This window comes from Chelonia mydas, chromosome 2 (genome assembly GCF_015237465.2).
Source record: "Chelonia mydas isolate rCheMyd1 chromosome 2, rCheMyd1.pri.v2, whole genome shotgun sequence".
Lineage (NCBI taxonomy): Eukaryota > Metazoa > Chordata > Testudines > Cheloniidae > Chelonia > Chelonia mydas.
In genome coordinates this window covers 185,012,841-185,031,478 of record NC_057850.1, presented here as the reverse complement: position 1 = coordinate 185,031,478, position 18,638 = coordinate 185,012,841, and the positions used below count along the sequence as shown (strand labels likewise).

At 39.3% G+C, this 18,638-nt stretch overlaps 1 protein-coding gene across 3 annotated transcripts in view; it reads right to left on the bottom strand.

The window, feature by feature from the left end:
• The window catches only part of MRPL3 (mitochondrial ribosomal protein L3), a 59,058-nt gene extending 40,710 nt beyond the window's left edge, over positions 1-18,348 (bottom strand). The window contains exons 1-6 of one of the 3 annotated variants that reach the window (XM_043540818.1): positions 18,270-18,348; positions 11,247-11,425; positions 9,956-10,047; positions 8,536-8,634; positions 4,298-4,397; positions 2,186-2,246 (exon numbers count right to left, since the gene is read on the bottom strand). In XM_043540818.1, coding sequence (XP_043396753.1) covers positions 2,186-2,246; positions 4,298-4,397; positions 8,536-8,634; positions 9,956-10,047; positions 11,247-11,425; positions 18,270-18,316 — 578 coding nt within the window. In that variant the 5' untranslated portion in view covers positions 18,317-18,348. Of the gene's footprint in view, positions 1-2,185; positions 2,247-4,297; positions 4,398-8,535; positions 8,635-9,955; positions 10,048-11,246; positions 11,426-14,499; positions 14,645-17,955 lie in introns of those variants that run through there. The other 2 variants (XM_037890313.2, XM_027826739.3) reach the window with 2 other exon arrangements.
• Positions 18,349-18,638: the final 290 nt, after the last annotated feature.

Below are 18,638 nucleotides of genomic sequence, written 5' to 3'. Positions count from 1 at the left end.
CCTGACCTGCCATTCTGACCACATTAACCCCCTCTCTTTGCATCCCTCCACTGGCTCTCCCTCCTCCACCAAATCAATCACAAGTTTTTGTATTTGCATTAAAGGCCCTTGACTCTTTATCCACATCCTCTATATCAGATATATTAAGTTACTGAACACTATCTTCACTCTGCTAATGATGGCAGCCTTGATTGCCCGCTTATGGGCTTCTTTCTCCAGTACCCATCCATTTCACATGCATGCAGAAAACTCCCCATCAATTACTGTAAACCTCCACCTTATCCTCTACAAAAACTACCTCTCTGCCCTGATGCTAACAAATTATTCTGGTCCGACATTGGCTAGGAAAGTGCCAAGCGATGATTGCAGTTTTTCCACTAAACATCCTTCTAGCCCACCCTTCAGCCAGTGCGTAGTTATATCCCATCTGTCACATCAATTGTGAGCACACTCAGGCAGAAACTGTTGTCTTTGTTACATATCTGTTTCGTGCCTACCACAAAAGGCTCCCACTCCATAATTGAGGTTCCTAGGAAATAATGTAGTACAAATAATATATCTTCCTAAATAGCACTCCACCTTCCCCTCATATAATATGGTAATATCAGAGCACCTATGATGAACAGTATGCTTTGGCACACACTTTAGCAGTATGGTGATATGGAAGAAAAGTGCTAAATCAACAAAAATAAGTTTTAAAAAATAGTCATTTGTTCCAACTAAAATAGCCCTCCTTCATGTTTAGGTATGACGAAACGACATCGACATTTATTTAATAAAAATAGAATGGTGAAATCAGTAAATATCAATTGTGATTAACAATGCAATTCACCTGTTTATACTTCAGTAACTAGAAAATGGCCATTAAAAGCCCAATTTTCACCACTTTTTTTTTTTTTTTTTTTTTTTAACTTCACCAACTCCTTGAAGTTTCTCACAAATGCTTCACTGCCAAAAATTTGACACTGGACTTTTTGGGTTTTTTTTAAATATAGGGAAGTCTGGCAAGAAGTTTGTGAGAAACTTGGGGGGTGGGGTGAGGAGGGAAAAATCAAACAGACTGTAATTATTTGAAACCTATCTCAAAAAAATAGGTGAAATAAACCCACAAAATTTAGCTTAGTTTACTTGTTTTTTCTGAACAAGGAGTGGTTCCTTTGCATATTTTTTGGAAATCCTGGATTTGGGACTCCGGTTCTATGGACCAATTCATGCCAAATTTTACTAACCTATAATTGCTATGGAGGAGAGTATTAAGAACGTCTGCAACTGAACCATGACACGAGAAATGGTACCACCTTGTACAGCTTGTCTACACTACCTGCCAGATCGGCGGGCAGCGATCGATCCTGTGGGCGTCAATTTATTGCGTCTAGTATAGACGTGATAAATCGACCGCTGAGCACTCTCCCATTGACTCCGGTACTCCACCAGAATAAGAAGAGCAAGTGGAGTCAATGGGAGAGCGTCAGCTGTCAACTTACTGCAGTGAAGACACAGTGGTAAATAGATCTAAGTACGTCAACTTCAGCTACACTATTCACATAGCTGAAGTTGCGTATCTTAGATTGACCCCAAGCGGTAGCGTAGACAAGCCCATATATAAGATTTACATTGGTATTTATATCATGCATATCCATTCTTTTTTGTCCCTCCTCTCTCTTGCAATGTTTTTGTAAGACTCCTCTTCTGCCTTTCCCAACTTGAAACAATTTCCTACCTAAAGTGTTTTTCCCACTGAAACTTTCATTCACATCTTTTTCCTTATCAAGTTACTCCTCAGAAGATAACAGCAGCCTTTAGTCATACAACAAGATCCTCTGCCCTCACTTTATACTGCTGTTGACCTTAAGAATTAGAAAGCCTACATGGGAATTTGGCAAGCATTGTGAAACACTGCAAATTCAGCCTAACTCATATCCACAACTATCCTTGACCCAAACTCAGGAAAGAACCTTACACAGGAATGCCAACCATCTTTAACACTAACAGTGAGACACTCATTACACTGTACCGTATTAATGAATGCATCCCACACACAACCCCTGATTACTCTACAATTTATGTGTTTTTTTCAAATCTACCTTTGCCAACAATTAATGTTAGGTGAAAAGAGAAAAGAAAAATAAATGACAAAATATCTGAAAGGTAAATACAATATATTAAAAAAAAGTTAGGAACCTACGTTTTGGCAGTGACATCCACAAACTGCCCTGGACGAAAGTGAGCTGCATACAGAGGCGTACCTTAAAAAGGAGGGAAAATATATCATTCAATTAAGTGCTGAAACGTGAACTGTCAGCATCCACCGTTGTTAAAAATAATTTTTAAGAGAAAATGTTTATTTAAATCCTGATTCTTTAAAAAATTGATTTTTTTAAACAGAATGTATGTATAATTACTTCTTTATTTTCATCCCATTTTATAGTCTTAAATTCCTAAATTGGTTGTTTTGTACTTGTTTCTTCAGTCTCCCAATTATTAATATAATTTCAGATTTTACCTAGAGATTTGTACAACTTTCATATTTAAGATGCTCATCTATGCTGAAAAAGGCAAATCAAGGGTCCTTAACATCTTTATTGAGAGAATAAAATATGCTCAAACATAAAATGGACATGCAAATACCCTGTGCCATGTTTGTAGCGGTTACATTTTCAGATCGCTTTTGAGCCTGATTTTTTGCTCCTATTTTTGAAAATTTTGGGCTGTGTGAATAAAAAAAAGTTATAAATAACTCTGTTAGTGTATTATTCAAATAAATAATTTTTCAGTGTTAACAATAAAGCAATTTATTTTGATGTGACCAAGATTATGAGACACTAAGAAAAAAGTTTTTAACGAAAGTACAATTTTAGCCCCTGGTTCTGCAAACACAATGCATGTGCTCAAAATTAAATTCATGAGTAGTCCTATTAAAGCAAATGGGACTATTCATACAAGTAAAACTACTTATCTGCCTAAGTGCTTGCAGTATCAGGGTATTAGTTTTCAATATTTTGTTTTTTTGCTTATAGCAGTCCTGTAAAATTCAAAAACAACATACCCTAATAGTGGCATTTAAAAAAAAGCTTTGACAATTTAGTTCATTATAAATTTTAATCTAAATTTGCAATTCTCAGATTAGTTTTACAAAGCCTCCACTTGATTTAAATCAATTTAAAAACAAAATCAAGTAATTTAAATCACTCCACTCTATCAATGTCAGATTTGTCAGTGAATGCAGACAGTGATGGGGTGACCCTCTACTAAATCACCACGCAGAAAAATATCGACATCTAGTATAAATAAACAATGAAGTGTATATAACTGTACGAGCCCAAAGAAAGAGACAGACAGACAGCCGAGGGCAAACAATTGAGATGAGAGAGGAAAGATGGAAGATGCTGCAGTAATGTTTGTAGTACATATTTAGGACTTTAAATGCACTGAACTTTCAGCCTTTGCTTCAATTATCAGACCACACTTTCTCCATAAGCCTTACTGGATAGTATTAATGAGTAGCTGCAATAAAGTCTAAGATCTGTTTGTAGACTCTCTCCACTGGCTACAAAAGAAGTCATAATATTTTAAATAGACCATTAGGACCCTGTTTTAATAAAACTAATTATTAATAAATTAATAAAATGCCCGGAGCAAAATTATGTTGGCAAAAGCATGTAATATAAACAACCCAAATTCACATACTAAATATAACCTGAAAAATTTTAAAAACAATTTTTATGAACGTTAAATGTGCAAATCTTCTGGTTAAAAGACAAAATTCTCAATGGAAATCAATGATCCATTTTGCTTAATCCTTTCTGCCTCAAATAGTCTGAAACAATGGGATTTCAAGAGGCACCTAATTCATCTCAACCAGGGAAGCACAGAGAAGACTGAAATCTCTTAAACAACAACTTTTCCAACCTCCTGCAAAACATCACTAATGGTGTCCTTATAAGAGTGCCAAAGTCCTTTGGGAAGTGTATTCACATTCATTTCTAACACTGATTTGCATTTTAGCCAGTTTGCATTAAACAACTTTTCCAAGAGGTGGAACTGATTTGCTACAAAAAGGAGAAATGGCGAAAGACGACGACAATTCCTTTCTCCACCCACAGAAAGTAAAGGCCATTTTCTATTTTCCTCCTTTTCAAAAATTTGATTTGGCCCCAGTGATAGGGGAAAAAATGTTTTAAATTCACTTTCATACCTAAAAAAAAAAAAATCAATCACGCCTTAATGTCCTCTGTCTACGTAAATCTAAACCAAGAGTAAATCATACATGTAATGTATTCCAGCTCAAAAAGATTACCTGGCTTAATTATAGCATTATCTGACACCTTAAATATTGTAGTTTTCTGCTTTGGTGGTACTCCTGCTTCTCTGAAAACCTCCAGTGCAGACTCTGGTTTCTGGAAGAAAGAGCACACATAAAACAAGTGAACTTAAATTATAAATTCATTATAAATTCAGTGACCATCAGAAAATTGTTTACAACTGTCAACACTATTTAAAAAACAAAAGCCACATTGTACTTTTACTTTCAAGAAAGACTTAACTTTATATTAAATTACTGTAGCATAATTTCTTCATGAACTTCCTGAACTTCAATCAAGGCCATTGTTGGATCTCATTTGATCCATCGATCTCATCAGATGATCACTGCACACTTAGACTGTGTCACTAACACCAAGGGATCTGTAAAAACTTCCAAAGCTAGGAGGGAGAAGCCAACCACCACTTTTTTCATGTACACAAATATTTTTATTTAGAATACATTTTCACTAACCATAGAGTAATTTAAAGTGTAATCTTTATTTCAGATGTCATTATAAATGCACATTTGTACTAATGATACTGCTTTACAGTGCCACAATGTGTATGTAGTTTTATAGACTGTAAACCCTTCAGGGCAGGGACATAATCTAAGGCCCTGATCTTGCAGAGACTTCTTGAAATACTTAACTTTAGAGAAGTCAGTAGTTCCACTGAAGGAAATGGGGCTTCACACAGAACAAGGATCCACTGCATAGTCAGAGTCTGAACAGCAGAAGACCCCAAGAACAAAGTTTTTATGTATTTATTTTTTTTTAAAATATACCTAATTCATTTCAATGACAAATCATCTTTGGTTACAAATGAGAGCTTTTTATTTTATCAGACACATCAGCAGCTGCCTTTTAGAAACATTACAGTACTGACAGAATACCAGCCAAATGGAAACAAAGTATATGAAAACTGAAGTTGTATACAGTGGCTCAGCTGAGATTTTTCTTCAAATGAAACCTCCTAGAAAGCAATTTAAACAAGTGACAGCAGTGTCACACTTGGATAATCCCATCAGTGAGGGGGTCACTTTTAAAAAGTTCTCTGAAATTATCCTTTTCCCAATAAAAACACTTCTCTGAACTTTCAGACAAATTTATCCGGACACCTCTTAAGGCTGTTTAGCTTCGTTTGAAAAAATCAGCATATTGTCCATGATTTTATTAATAACTATATGTAAATACATTTTATAAGAACAGCAAAAACCATATTTTGCTTGGTTAGAAACCAATTGATAAAATTCCTTTGATTTCTAATTGATTAGAGGCCAAAACACCTTTATGAAAATGTCGCTCCTCCACTCAAGTAAGAATGCTGATATAGGGTTCAGCAGTTCACTATTTTTTTAAAATGATTTGCTGACTTGCATTCATATAGTAAAACATTTTAAACAAAAGATTTTTAAAATAATCATGATTATTCTATTTATATGTTTTCCAAAGCTGGTTGTATTATTGGTCTGATGACTGATCACATGTATACTGTACTATAGTGCATGCAGAAGTGAAAAATAAAATAGGTATCTCCTTTATCAGATGTATTTAAGTAGGTCTTGATTTAGATTGCAAAGTAAAATTACATTTGTTTAATTGACCAGAACCTGAATGCTTAACAGTATATTCAAAATGGGCTTGTGAGGAGGGCTAGAATGACTGGACACACACATACTGAAGTCATCAAGGGATAAGAAAGCTTTTTTCCATTTTTCACCAAAACATCTGACTATAGCTTTCTATTGCCTGACTTCAGCAAATGAAACAAAATTTCATCAAGTGCTCTAATGGACAAAGACAAAGGTAGGTATTTTTATGTACACAAAACATCACTTAGCCTCCTTGCAAAGATGGGGAAAAACAGATTTTTAAATGGCAACATTACAGAGGATATTGAATATGTTCTCAAGTGAATATCATTTTAAAAGGTCTATTGAAAACATACTGAGCAGTATAGTATGGACTGTTGCAAATCAGACTACATCTGCAAAATGATTAATAGACCTCAAAACCAGAGTTTGCTTATTTTTTAAAAGTCATTGATAAAAACAGTCACAGTACCATGCATTTTGGGAAGGAGACCAATTAACTGTGCATTAAAAAAAATAATTTAGAAAGTTTATCCACTTGGAACACAGTGGCATCTGTCAAGCTAAAAAAACCCAACACATTCCTAAAAAATGTATTTAAAAAAAATTAAAATAATTTGACATTTACAAGAAATACATAAAACCTTCATTGTTAGTGAAATTACTAAGGGATTCATCAGACGATTTACTAAAGTGAGTCACTGTCAAAATCTGGGGAGGACAGATGTTACTATGGAGAACTAATGAAACAAATTAATTATGCTGTCACACAGAACTAGTTTTCCACAGTTTAGCTTTCCAAACTCACATTTGGAAGAAAATAATGAAGTGATAAATATAAAAAGAGGATGAAGCTTCAAGTTTCAATGTAAACCAGAAAAAGGTACCATTATTATATTTGCAGAGTTCATAACAAGTGTAAACTGTACAGAAATAAAATAACCTGTGTCAAATTCTTTTAAGCTATCTAACATTATGGAACAAATTTACTCCAGATTCAACCTCAGAAGTTACCAGGCAAGGTCCAGATCTAAATAATTTTTTTTTAAATGGATATAGTTGAACAAGTTTAACATAATTAATAGAATTATCTAGAAAAAAGCAACAATTTCCTATTAAGGAACAGATAATTTAATAAACAATAGTCAATCTGATATTTTAGATCATTGTACATCAAAGAAAGCTATACAGATCACAATAAGAGCAGTTTAAATTGGACGTGCGATTGCATGAATCCTACATTTTCCTATATTATCCTATATTTTCCATGGACTGAATGCACTTTGTTACTCAGCCAAGCAAGGACAATGTTGAGCGTCAGGACTATCACGCAAGCATTTCTTCACAGTTGTGCTTCCCTAGTGCACCACCAGCAGTTTCAAAATGACTAGATTCATATGATTTTTGTCAGTGTTGAGCTAACACAGCCAGGAGCACCGGTGTAATTTCACCAAGTGAAAAAAATGTTCCTTTAGTAGAGGATATGCACCAGAGAGACAAGGCATGTGGAAACCAAAGTAAACATTGGTGAGATGTGCACCAGCAAGCAAATAAAACTAAGATCACACAGAATATAAACCGTTTTCCCATGAAAACTTCACTGACTTTCAGTTGGGGTTTTGGGTAGATTCCCTACTAGAAAAACTGAGGTACAAACTCTCAAGAAAAAACAAACAAACGGATCTCCAAATAAGCCACGTAAAGCCTTTTTGTATCTGTTTAGGTTAAACAGAGATGACCGCAAGAACAATGCAAAGTGTGACAGTTTTATAAACATAATGAATCTCAAAAAATGTGCTCTTTTGAGGGAAGGCTAGGTTACCATCATGATTCAATCTTTCCCCTGGGATTGACAAAACTGCTAAATTGCTTCAGCCATTGAAGACTGGCTTGGACTTCTGCCTCAGACATCTAGAGCTGTTAAACAAGTCAGTGGTTTGTGACACCATCATCAATAAGCTATGTTCACAACTGTGCATATTTTAAATTTAAAGTTTAATTCTTCTTTCAGGAATATTATACGCAAATGAGCAAATAAAACAATGGTAAAATTAAAGCAGAAATGAATAAATCAGAATACATCAGCCAACTACATTATGAGAATATCCAAAGGATTATTAGAATCGAAAGAGGCCCGCAGTAACTCCTCTACTCCAGTGGTTATTAAATTTGTGGGCCAAGATTCCAAATTAGGTCCAATGCAAGTTTGTAGACCTAAGTACCTGCTCCCCCTTCCACTGCTACTACATGTTCCCATTTCCTGCAGTTCCCTCCATTACCAATAGAATACCATGCTTCAAAGAAGCTTTCAAAAATACAGCCTTCTACCATTTCCAAGAAGGAAAAAATGCTAATGTAGTTGTCCTCACTTCCCAGATTTTTCTAACAGATTTTGGAAAAGGTTGGGATGAAGGGAGAATGGTGCATTCCTCCTCCTCATGTCACCCCCACCCAAACCACCCCATGGCACATGAGTGCGTGAGCGTGAGAGACAAAGATGAGCCTCTGAAACATGTATGGCTGCAGACTCATTTTTGACTAAACACCTTTTAATATATCACTGTTTTGTCTGAAAGCGTTTATAATTAGTGATCCTTATTGAAATAACAATTCTAACCAAAAAAAGGAAGTAGTACACTTACATAAAAAGGAGATGAATGTTTCCCTCCTACGATTAGAGTGGCTGTTTTTCCATTATACTCTTCCTTCGGTGTGTACTTTAAAACATGGCAGTCTTTCACCTTAACAAATAAATCACAGTAAACAGGGTCTCAAAACAGACACATCTGCTCATATTCTAATTTAAATTAACAACAGATATTAAACAATGTGAGCAAAGTCACAGTGTCGACTCGATTTCATTTGTCTAATAGACGACACAAAGTTCAAAGAGAAAATTTTAACCATTTATAATGAAGCATCTTTCTTTCAATTAACTGTTCACCAGAAAGCCTACTAGAACAGACATGTGTAACAGAGAGTACTCTTATGTAAATCCTAAAAGTAAAATCAGGTTTTTAGAACCATGAAGTTAGGTGTATTATCACAACTTTAGCTTTAATGAATAATTTTATATCCTAAAAGTAATGTTAAAATGATCTAATACACAGGTTAAAGAAAGAGTTTCTATACATCTGGGTATAATGTTTAAATTATCCAAAAGTACAAAGCTTGGTTTAAAAGTAATAAAATACATATATTCATGATCTGCTGCTGGAGCATGCAAAGGGACTGAAAAGCTGGCTTCAACAACCGGTTGGGGGATCCCAGGAGTGGCATAAAGCTGACAAAACTGGCTCTACACCAGGGGTTCTGAACCAGGGGGGATCAGGTTTCAGGGGATCCGTCAAGCAGGGCTGGCATTAGACTTAATGGTGCCCAGGGCAGAAAGCCAAAGCCCTACCCCATGGGGCTGAAACTGGGGGCCCTGAGCCCTGCCACCTGAGGCTGAAGACGAAGCCTGAGCAACTCAGCTTTGTGGGGCCCTGCAGCGTGGGGCCATGGACAACTGCCCTGCTTATTATCCCCTAATGCCGGTCTTGAAGTTTACATGCAGAAAAACAGTTGTTGTGGCATGGGTGGGCCATGGAGTTTTTACAGCATATGGTGGGGGGGGGGAGGGGTCCTCAGAAATAAGAAGGTTGAGAGCCCCTGCTCTACACCACTTGTCCCTACTTTAGCCTTGTTGGGGTTGTTACTGCTCATGTAAGTTAGAGCAGCCCTGAGATTACTTCAACTTGACTAAGGACCAACCCAATTCCCAGTTGCCTCTAGGACTGAGGAAACAGAAAGGGGATAAAATGCCACCTATGCTGTCCCCCTCCTCAAGTGCACCACACACGATCCAGGGCACCTGACAGCCCCTGCCCTGAAGAGTTTACAATCTAAAACACAGAAGAAAGGATGCACTGTGCAACCCATAAGAAGTGGGTAACTTTGGTGGGTTTTCCCCCTTAAAAGCCCTTCCCCCCACTATAGAGTTTAATTTCTTGCTTAGTCTAGAATTTTTTATTAAAAATCTAAACACAATATTTAAGCCTAAATTCAAAGTATCTCTCTTACCTGAAGTAATGTGACAGCATGTCTTTCACCATTCTTGGTCCACAATGGAATCATTCCCAACTTTATTGCAACAAGGCCAACTCTGCGGGAACCTTTAGATCAAAACAAACCATGCCTGTAACTTTAGACTAAATATCTGACAGAATGGGAGTCTGATCGTTGGGGTATGCTACCAGATCTTTTTTCCTCTATGGGAGAGATTGAGGGAGGAGAGAATAAGTTCTTAACTTTGTGGGCAGGTTGGGAATAGCAGGGTTTCTTTAATATACTACTTATGTTTGTGCAGAGCAATACATGGGCTCAGTATTAATTACAATATATAAATTTCTTGTTGAGAAGTCACTTCTGAAAAATACAAACATGACTTCCATTTTTGGCAAACCAGATGAATATCTAAAACAAAAATTAAGTGTTACGTGAGAAACATTTCACTAGGTTCCCCCCCCAGCAAATATTTAAGTTTTTATTTTATTCTCAGCCACTGTATAACAAATCTATCCCATTAAAGGTTCAGATGCTTAGGTCTTTAGCTTGGAACACAGAATCCACAAGAGGAATATTTAAGAAATAAATATTTCAAATGTGTGGGGGGAAAAAAAGCATTTCCAAATGTGTTATACAATATTTACATATTGTATCAGTCACTTAGTGGCCATTCTAAGTATATGAAGTCGTCATCTGCAATGCCAGAGGCTATATTTTACCAGAGGCACCACTAAAGTCTTGGTCAGCATCACTGCTGCAACAATAAGCTAATTAACTAAACCATCAAAAAAAAAAAAAATCTAGAAAATAAAATGCGTTCGTCTAAGACTGGGTGTCAAAGGGTTCCTGTGGACACTGTGGGACTTTAAACACACAAGCTATGCTACCTAGTATGCTCTCTTCTATGCAGTGACTGGGAGTCAATCTGTAGTCCCTTATGGATCAGGAATGTTACTGAGCCAAAGTCCCTGATTTTGGAATGAAGTCGTTCACATCAATCAACGACAGCTAATTACGTGGTACCCTTTGATGTGTTCATGACAGTCATATTCCAAGGGTACGGAAGCAAGACAGGTTTTGAAGGGGCGATGGCTGGAAAGTGATGATAAATGTGTTGAAATTGAATGAGAAGATCCTCAGAAATAAGAGAGGAACTTGAAGACCAAAGAAGTACTTTGGTCCTTGTAGAGGTAAAGAAACTAAGGTAACAAAGAAGAAATTTATATGACACCAGTCCGATATCATTTGTATACTGTAACAACCCCATGACAACTACAGCCAGAGCTGCATCTGTTCATATACTAACCTGGTTCCCATGAGTGCAGTGGCCAGGGTTCATCTTTCAGTGGACACAGTTTGCTGGCTGTTTGAGCTCTGTATTCTTCTGCTGTTACCTGCTTAAGGAACTGGGTGTTCTCTTCAGAAAGATGTTCATCCCACCAGGTGGTGCTATTAATATGCCTGACTATAAAGCACCAGGGACCCCTACCAAGTTAAAAAAAAAGGGGGGGGGGGCGGAGTTGTTGTTGCTTATTAATATATATAATGCCTTTTACTACTGCATCTCATCACAAAGATTACAAAAGAATTAAAAATCATTAATAAATCATGCTCAAGTGATGGCACTCAAACTATCCCACCCTGATCATCAGCCTTCAGATAAACTTACATTTAATTTACTAAACACAAATAAAAGTCAAAAATAGAATCAATAGGAGCAATCAACCACATGCTAAAACAAATAAATGGGTCTTTTATCCTACACACTAGAGCTCACCAATCTCAGGAACTAGTGGATAACCAAAGAAGCAAATTCCAAAATGGAAAATTTCGAGCTGAGAAAGCCACTGCCAGATTTCATTATCAACCTCAAGAGAGGTTTTTAAACCCAGGAACTCTCAACCAGCACATCAGCCCCTCTCAACTGCCTTGACAGAGAATAAAGCAAGGGACTGCTTCTCTGGTAACCAGGAACCACACCATTTGGGGCTCTGAAGGACATCAACTCTACCTTACTTGCACCCAGAACCAAACAGGAGCTCAGAACAAAGACTGAGTCACAATCACTATGTACTCATAGAAGATACCACAGAATCAGGAAGCAGGCAACTGTGCTTTGTACCAGATTAAAGACTTCGAGGTGGCCTTCATATAGAGGATATTACCACAATCCAAGATGGAGGCAACCGAAGCCTGAATAACTGTTGCAAAGTATGTATCAGAGAGAAGCAATCATAAGCTTTGTCTTCACTAAGAAAAAAGGTGTGTCCTTATCACAAGTTAGCTAACACATGGTAACTAACATGAGGTAAAATCCTAGTGAAGACACGGCAGTTCTAATTTTAACATGTTATCAAGGCATCCCTTTGGTGTTTACCTCACAACCTGCTAAAACATGTGAAAACTAGAAGTGCCTTGTGTTGTGTTCACTAGGATTTTATCATGTGCTAGCTAACATGGTAAGAACATACATTTTTTCTAGTGAGGATAAAACCATAGCCTCTTGATCAGCCACACGTAAGTGGCACTATAGACCACTCTGGCTTCTTGAAAATCCAGAATTAGTGACAGCTCCAGATGGACCTGCAGACTGAACTGTTTATGCAAAACAAAGCCCACAGCCTCAATCTTTAGTGCAGACACTGCTTCAGCCCACTTCTTTATATTCTTCCCCATGTCAAGCATTGCTTCCATTTTAACAAGATTAAGTCGCAGCCTGTTTGCTTTAGGGATATTCAGGTTCCTATAAAGGCCATGCACTGGGAAAAATAATGAAATTGTAGAATCTGATTTTCATGGAAGAGTGATGTCAGGATGTCCGATATACTGACATACAATGGTGGAGGAGACCATGCAGATAGATGATCATGGGCATACAGATAGCAATGAAAGCAACAACCTCTCATACTCCTCAAGTTGCATTTACCCTGATTCACTGCCAAAAAAATCCAACCACTGATACGCCAGTCTTGGTTCCATATCCTACTTTAAAGTCAAACTGATGAATTCCTTAGACCTCCTGTGAAATTCGAGGGTTGCTCCATCAGTACTTCCTCATATTACAAACAAAATAGGGATATTCTTAAAAACCAGTGATGTCCTTGAGTGGATGGTAACTGAGAAGATTGTTACCTGTGTGTTACTATAGTATGAAAATCAGGGCAATTACCTCATACTGCCTCAGCATGGAAGGATGCACACAAAGGGTACATCTACACTGCAATAAAACACCCACAGCAGGCCAGAGTCAGCTGACTCAGGCTATAAAATTACAGCGTAGAGATTTGGGGTTGGGAAAAGAGACAGGGCTCTGGGACTTTGCAAGGGGACAGGGTCCCAGAGCCCAGATTCCAGCCTGAACCCAAACCAGGTTGGGTAAAAATCAATTATTATTATTATTTTTTTTTTTAAGATTTTTTTGATAAAATGCTTTCTGAGGAAAAAAAACTATTTAAAGATAATTGTAATTAAGACACATTATAGCTCAAAGATATCTCATCATGGAATAGGGATTATACATTCTAATTCTATAGTTTGAGAATATATTCATGTAATGTTTAAGAATGTAAATGAGTTCCAATAGTTCATGGATTAGGGACCCAATCTTATGGGGTTCCAGGGGCTTCTGCATAGATTTAGGTTAATCTTTCTATCTACCCAACAGTACTCAGCGCTTAGTCTAGAAGATACCATCAGAGATGCTTAGTTTTGCAGTTCTAAAACTGTGGCTTTGGGTCTCCAGAGATAACATGCTTGTTAACAGCAAAAAATAAATAAAAATATATAGAGGTGAGAAATAACAGACCTCAACCCTATTGTCCCTCTCTCTAATACTTACCCCTCTCTAAAAGTGCAAAGTTTCAACAAGTTCAATGAATAGAAGATTGTTGGGAGAGGAATAGATCTGGACAAGGAGAAGAAGTCTGGAGATAAATGTGAGAAGGGAGGGACGGGCAGTAGAAACAAAAGTAAAACTGTTTGGCCAGCATATTCCAGACGTCTTGAGGTCTTTCTGGGCGTAGCCTTCAGTGATTTGAGATCTACCATGCCATTCTCTCACTAGAAGGGAAAACCTATAATGGCAGCACACCGTAAAAGAGACCCAATTTGGGAATATTTTAATGAAGTTCCTCTACCTGTGGGTAAGACAGGCAAACGTGGAATATGCCAACAGTGCAACAAAGAAATGCAATGCCTCATTGCCCGAATGAAACAACATCATGAGAAGCGATCTTTCTCAGGAGGAAGCTGCAGATGATGAAAGAAACATGTCTGAACATGCAAGATCTTCAGGTTGGTAAACTTTTTTATTTCATACTTCTTTCTTAAGGACTGCCTGTCTTCCTTCTGGATTATTTTTGAATTCTCATGTTTGAGCAAAAAAATAGTTGTTACTCTATGGTACTATCATTTTAGGTGAAGTCGTGATAAAAAATAAATAGCTGAAATAGGCAGATCATCCTTTTACAATTTCACCTTTAAAGTAGTACTGAGTGTCAGTGAATGCAATGAGCAATACTAAATGAGTAGTATGGTAATAATTAAATAACTGCACTGACTTATTTTGTTTAGGAGAATCCATCCTCAACATACAGGATTCTGAAGACTCTCCGCCTTCAAGATCACCATCATTTTCTATAGTTTCAGAGTTATCTGCCAATGACAGTGTTTCAGTCACATCATGTATGTCACATAGCCACAGTAGATCACCTGTAGCAAAAAGAAAAAAAAAAGTCTCCATCATCCAGAAACAACCATAGATAAGTTTGTGATAAGAACCAGATTACAAAAAGAGGTAATTGATGGAAAAAATGACCTGTCTGTTTATGCAACAAACTCTTCTTTCCGTATGATTGAGAACCCACACTTCATTAACATGGTTCAGTCAGGATACAGTCCACCCAACAGAGCAGATGTCGCAGGCAAATTGCTGGATAAAGAGTATGAAAGAGAAATTGAGCAGTGTGCAAAAGGTCTAGAGGATGAAATTGTTAACCTGAGTCTTGATGGGTGGAGCAATGTCCACAATGATCCTGCTGTATGTGCTTGTGTGACAACAGAAGAAGGGAATGTCTTCCTTACAGAAACAATTGATTAACCAGAAAATGCACACACAGCAGAATACTTACAAGAAGTAGCAGTAAAAGCTATAACAAACTGTGGGGGAAAAAATTCAAATGTCTAGTACGCAGCTTGGTCACAGACAATTCTGCAAATGTATCCAAGATGAGAAGAAATTATTCAGAAGAGAGTCCCAAGCTAACATACGTTTGCAGTGCTCATTTGATGCACCTCCTAGCCAAAGACTTCAGTGTTCCAGAAATAAAGGCTAATGTTGTTAAAATTGCAAAATACTTCTGTAGCAACCACTTTGCAGCAGCAGCTCTGAAAAAAAGTGGGAGGAACCACACTAATTCTCCCACAAGACATGTGATGGAACTCAGTAGTGGACTGTTTTGAGTACTACATCAAGAATTGGCCTAATCTGATGACAGTTTGTGAACAAAATCGTGAAAAAATAGATGCCACAGTCACAGCCAAAGTTCTCAACATTGGGCTTAAGAGAAATGTTGAACACATGCTGAGTACCCTGAAGCCTATTTCTGTAGCCTTGAACAAAATGCAGGGAAATAGCTGTTTTATTGCTGATGCTGTTGAAATATGGAAGGAACTAAGTGAGATCTTAAAGAGAAATATGCATGACAGAGTTAAATTACAAGCATTAAAAAAACAAATGGGGGAAGCACTATATCCAGCTCATTTTCTTAGAAATATTCTCAATACTCGGTAGCAGGGTCAAACCTTAACTGCTGAAGAAGAGGAGTTGGCTATGACATGGACATCCAGCAATCATCCCTCCATAATGCCAACTATAATAAATGTCAGAGCTAAGGGTGAACCATTCAAGAAATCTATGTTTGCTGATGATGTTTTAAAGAAAGTCACACCAGTGAACTTGTGGAAGTCACTTAAGCACTTGGATTCAGAGACTGTTGAAGTGATCATCTCACTTTTAACAGTCATAGCTTCTTCTGCCAGTGTAGAAAGAATATTTTCTTCCTTTGGACTAATTCATTCCAAGTTGAGAAACCATTTGGGTCCTGAAAAAGCAGGAAAGCTTGTTTTTCATTTCCAGATTATGAACAAACAGGAAAATGAAGGTGCAGACGACTGAGTTAGCTGCAGAAGCCAATATTTTAAGTTTCTCCTGTTGACTTGGCTGACATAGTTGATTTAATTTTGGGGTTTTTTTTTTTTTAAATGTTTCATTTAACTATTTTAATTAAAAACAATTTTAATAAAAACAAACCAGATTTTAAAAAATTTGAATGTTTAACTAAATTCAAAAATTCATATGCTTGTTTGGTTAAAATATTATGTTTGCTGTTGAAGAAAAAAATCCAAAATACATAATGTTGTTGTTTTAATTAAATAAAACAATTTAAAATGTCTGTCTGGTGATGTTCTCCTAATACAGGATGGCAAGAAAATCTTCCAAATATTAATGATTAACATGTTGAATTGAAGATAGTTCACCTCCCAGTGACTTCGTAAATATCTTCTTCAATTAGCTTTGGTAAATGAAATAACCAAACAATTTTCTCATATAGCTGTAAAACTAATCTGAAAAGTTTTCAAAATAAATCACTTTAAAAATGTAAAGTGTGTACCTTCTAAAAATGAAACCTACATCTACCTCGGAGTTGTGAAGAATTTGTATTAAGGTTATACCAACCAACAAGAACACACTTTTATGTAGAAATCCATGATTAAATTGAGTCTTCCCGACTAGTGATTTAAATCAAATCCACCCTGATCCAAACACCTACTGTGCAATTTTATACCTCTGCAGCTTGAGTTCAAGTCAGCTGACAAGGGCCAAGCACAAGTATTTTACTGCAGTGTAGACATACCCAGAGTGGCCCCAGTAGCAGGGAGGGAACACATTCTGGCGGGCCTAAGAAAGGACTGTGCCAACCCATTTCCACAGACGTGGTAAGAGGATACCGTCCATGCTACGAAACAGCATCGTGTCCAACCAATTACAGCCAAGCAAAGAAAGCATGTGCCAGAACAGTGACTTGTTCTGACCCAGTATTAACCATGGGGTGTGTGGACACACATCATTCCTCGCTATTGGTACTGGGCTAGCTTGTAGGAACCCCAGCCACCCCATTGTTACTGGGGCAGGCAAGGGAGAGGTACAAACATGTAACAAGTCAGTCCCTAGCAGACATGCCAAACCTGCCAAAAAAAAAAAAAAACCACAGAAATTGGACTTGTTTTTGGGTTAACTGGCTTGTGAGTTGCCTGTTAGCTAGTTTTCGGCTTGTAGCTTGTTTGGCTTGTAGCTTGTTGTTTTTGATCAGCTCCCGGGAGGCAGGGGCAAGGAGGCGGCAAGCGGTGAAAGAGCGTTGGGTTGAACAGCGGGCCCCCCACAGTCCCAGACTGCACGCGGGGGGGGGGGGGGGGGGTTGGGAGATCTAGTCACACAGAGTGTTGGGGGTCTTAAGGATTGGCTTGTTTTACAATGGGATTAGGTTGATTTTTGGCTTATTGTGAAAGTCGGGGTGCTTATTTACTGCGTGAAAGTTGGCAACTGTGGTGGCTAGTCACAACCACACGGGGGAGGGCTGCAGCAGAGGAAGGGCCTTAAAGAAGGCGCGACCCGCACCCACAGCCGATGAGGCCAAGCCCCGGGGCGCTGCCAACACCCCCTGCTCCGGCGCACCTCCGCAGCCTCTGGGGAACGCTGCGGGCCGGCTGCGCGGGCCCCGAGGGACGGACACGCGCACCCCTCGGGCACAGGCCGCAGCCCGGGCACCAGAGCCCAGGTCACCCGAGCCCCCGCCCCGCTCAGGCTGGGGGCGGCGAGGGCGGGTCTGGGTCTCCGCGCGCGCCAGTCCACGTGCGCACGGAACCAGACAACAAATCCGCCGCCCCGGAGTGAGCCCGGGGCCGCAGCCCGGGCCGCGGGGCTCTGCTGCGTCCCCTCCCCACAGCTCCGCACCCACCTGTTCCCGGTAGCGGCCGCCGCCGCTCCCTGCACTGGGCCGCCAGGAACTCCCGCCAGCAGGCGCCCCCCCGCCCGGCACAGCAGCTGCCCCCAGCCCGGCATAACTCCCCCTCCCGGCACAGACTGGTCTGGCCCGTGCGCCAAAACCTTCCGCCCGCCCCGCCGCCCGCGAACAAAGTTCCGGGCACCGGCTGCGAACGCCCTGTCGGGGAACAATTCCGAGGGCACCGCGCCAGGGCGGGGCCTTGTCAAGCCCCAATCTCCGCCCCCAAGGTAGGGGAGACCGAAGCTCTCCTTGTTCCATTCACGCACAGGCCGCTGCGTAGATGGCTGGGGGGGGGGGATTCTGAGAGAGCCATAGAGTAAAAGGGAGTGGAGGGAGCGGCCACAAGGTCCCTGCAGCAGGAAAGAGGGGAGAACTTCCCCCTGGTGGTGGGAGTTGGTTACTGCAGGTCAACAAAGTGCTGAGGGGCACCGCAGTGCAGCCGCTTGGCCAGGCCACGTGGGTTCCCTGGACATTGCTGGGCGGGGCCCCAAGCTCCTTGCTTAGCATCTTGGTTTCACTTCTCCTCAGAGCACGCAGACAGCGTGTCCATGCCTGCCCAAAGTGTAGCTCCCCTTGCCGGGGTTGGGCTTTGTCTTTTCATGAGTCTAGGCGCCTCCCTAGGGCAGTAAATGCCA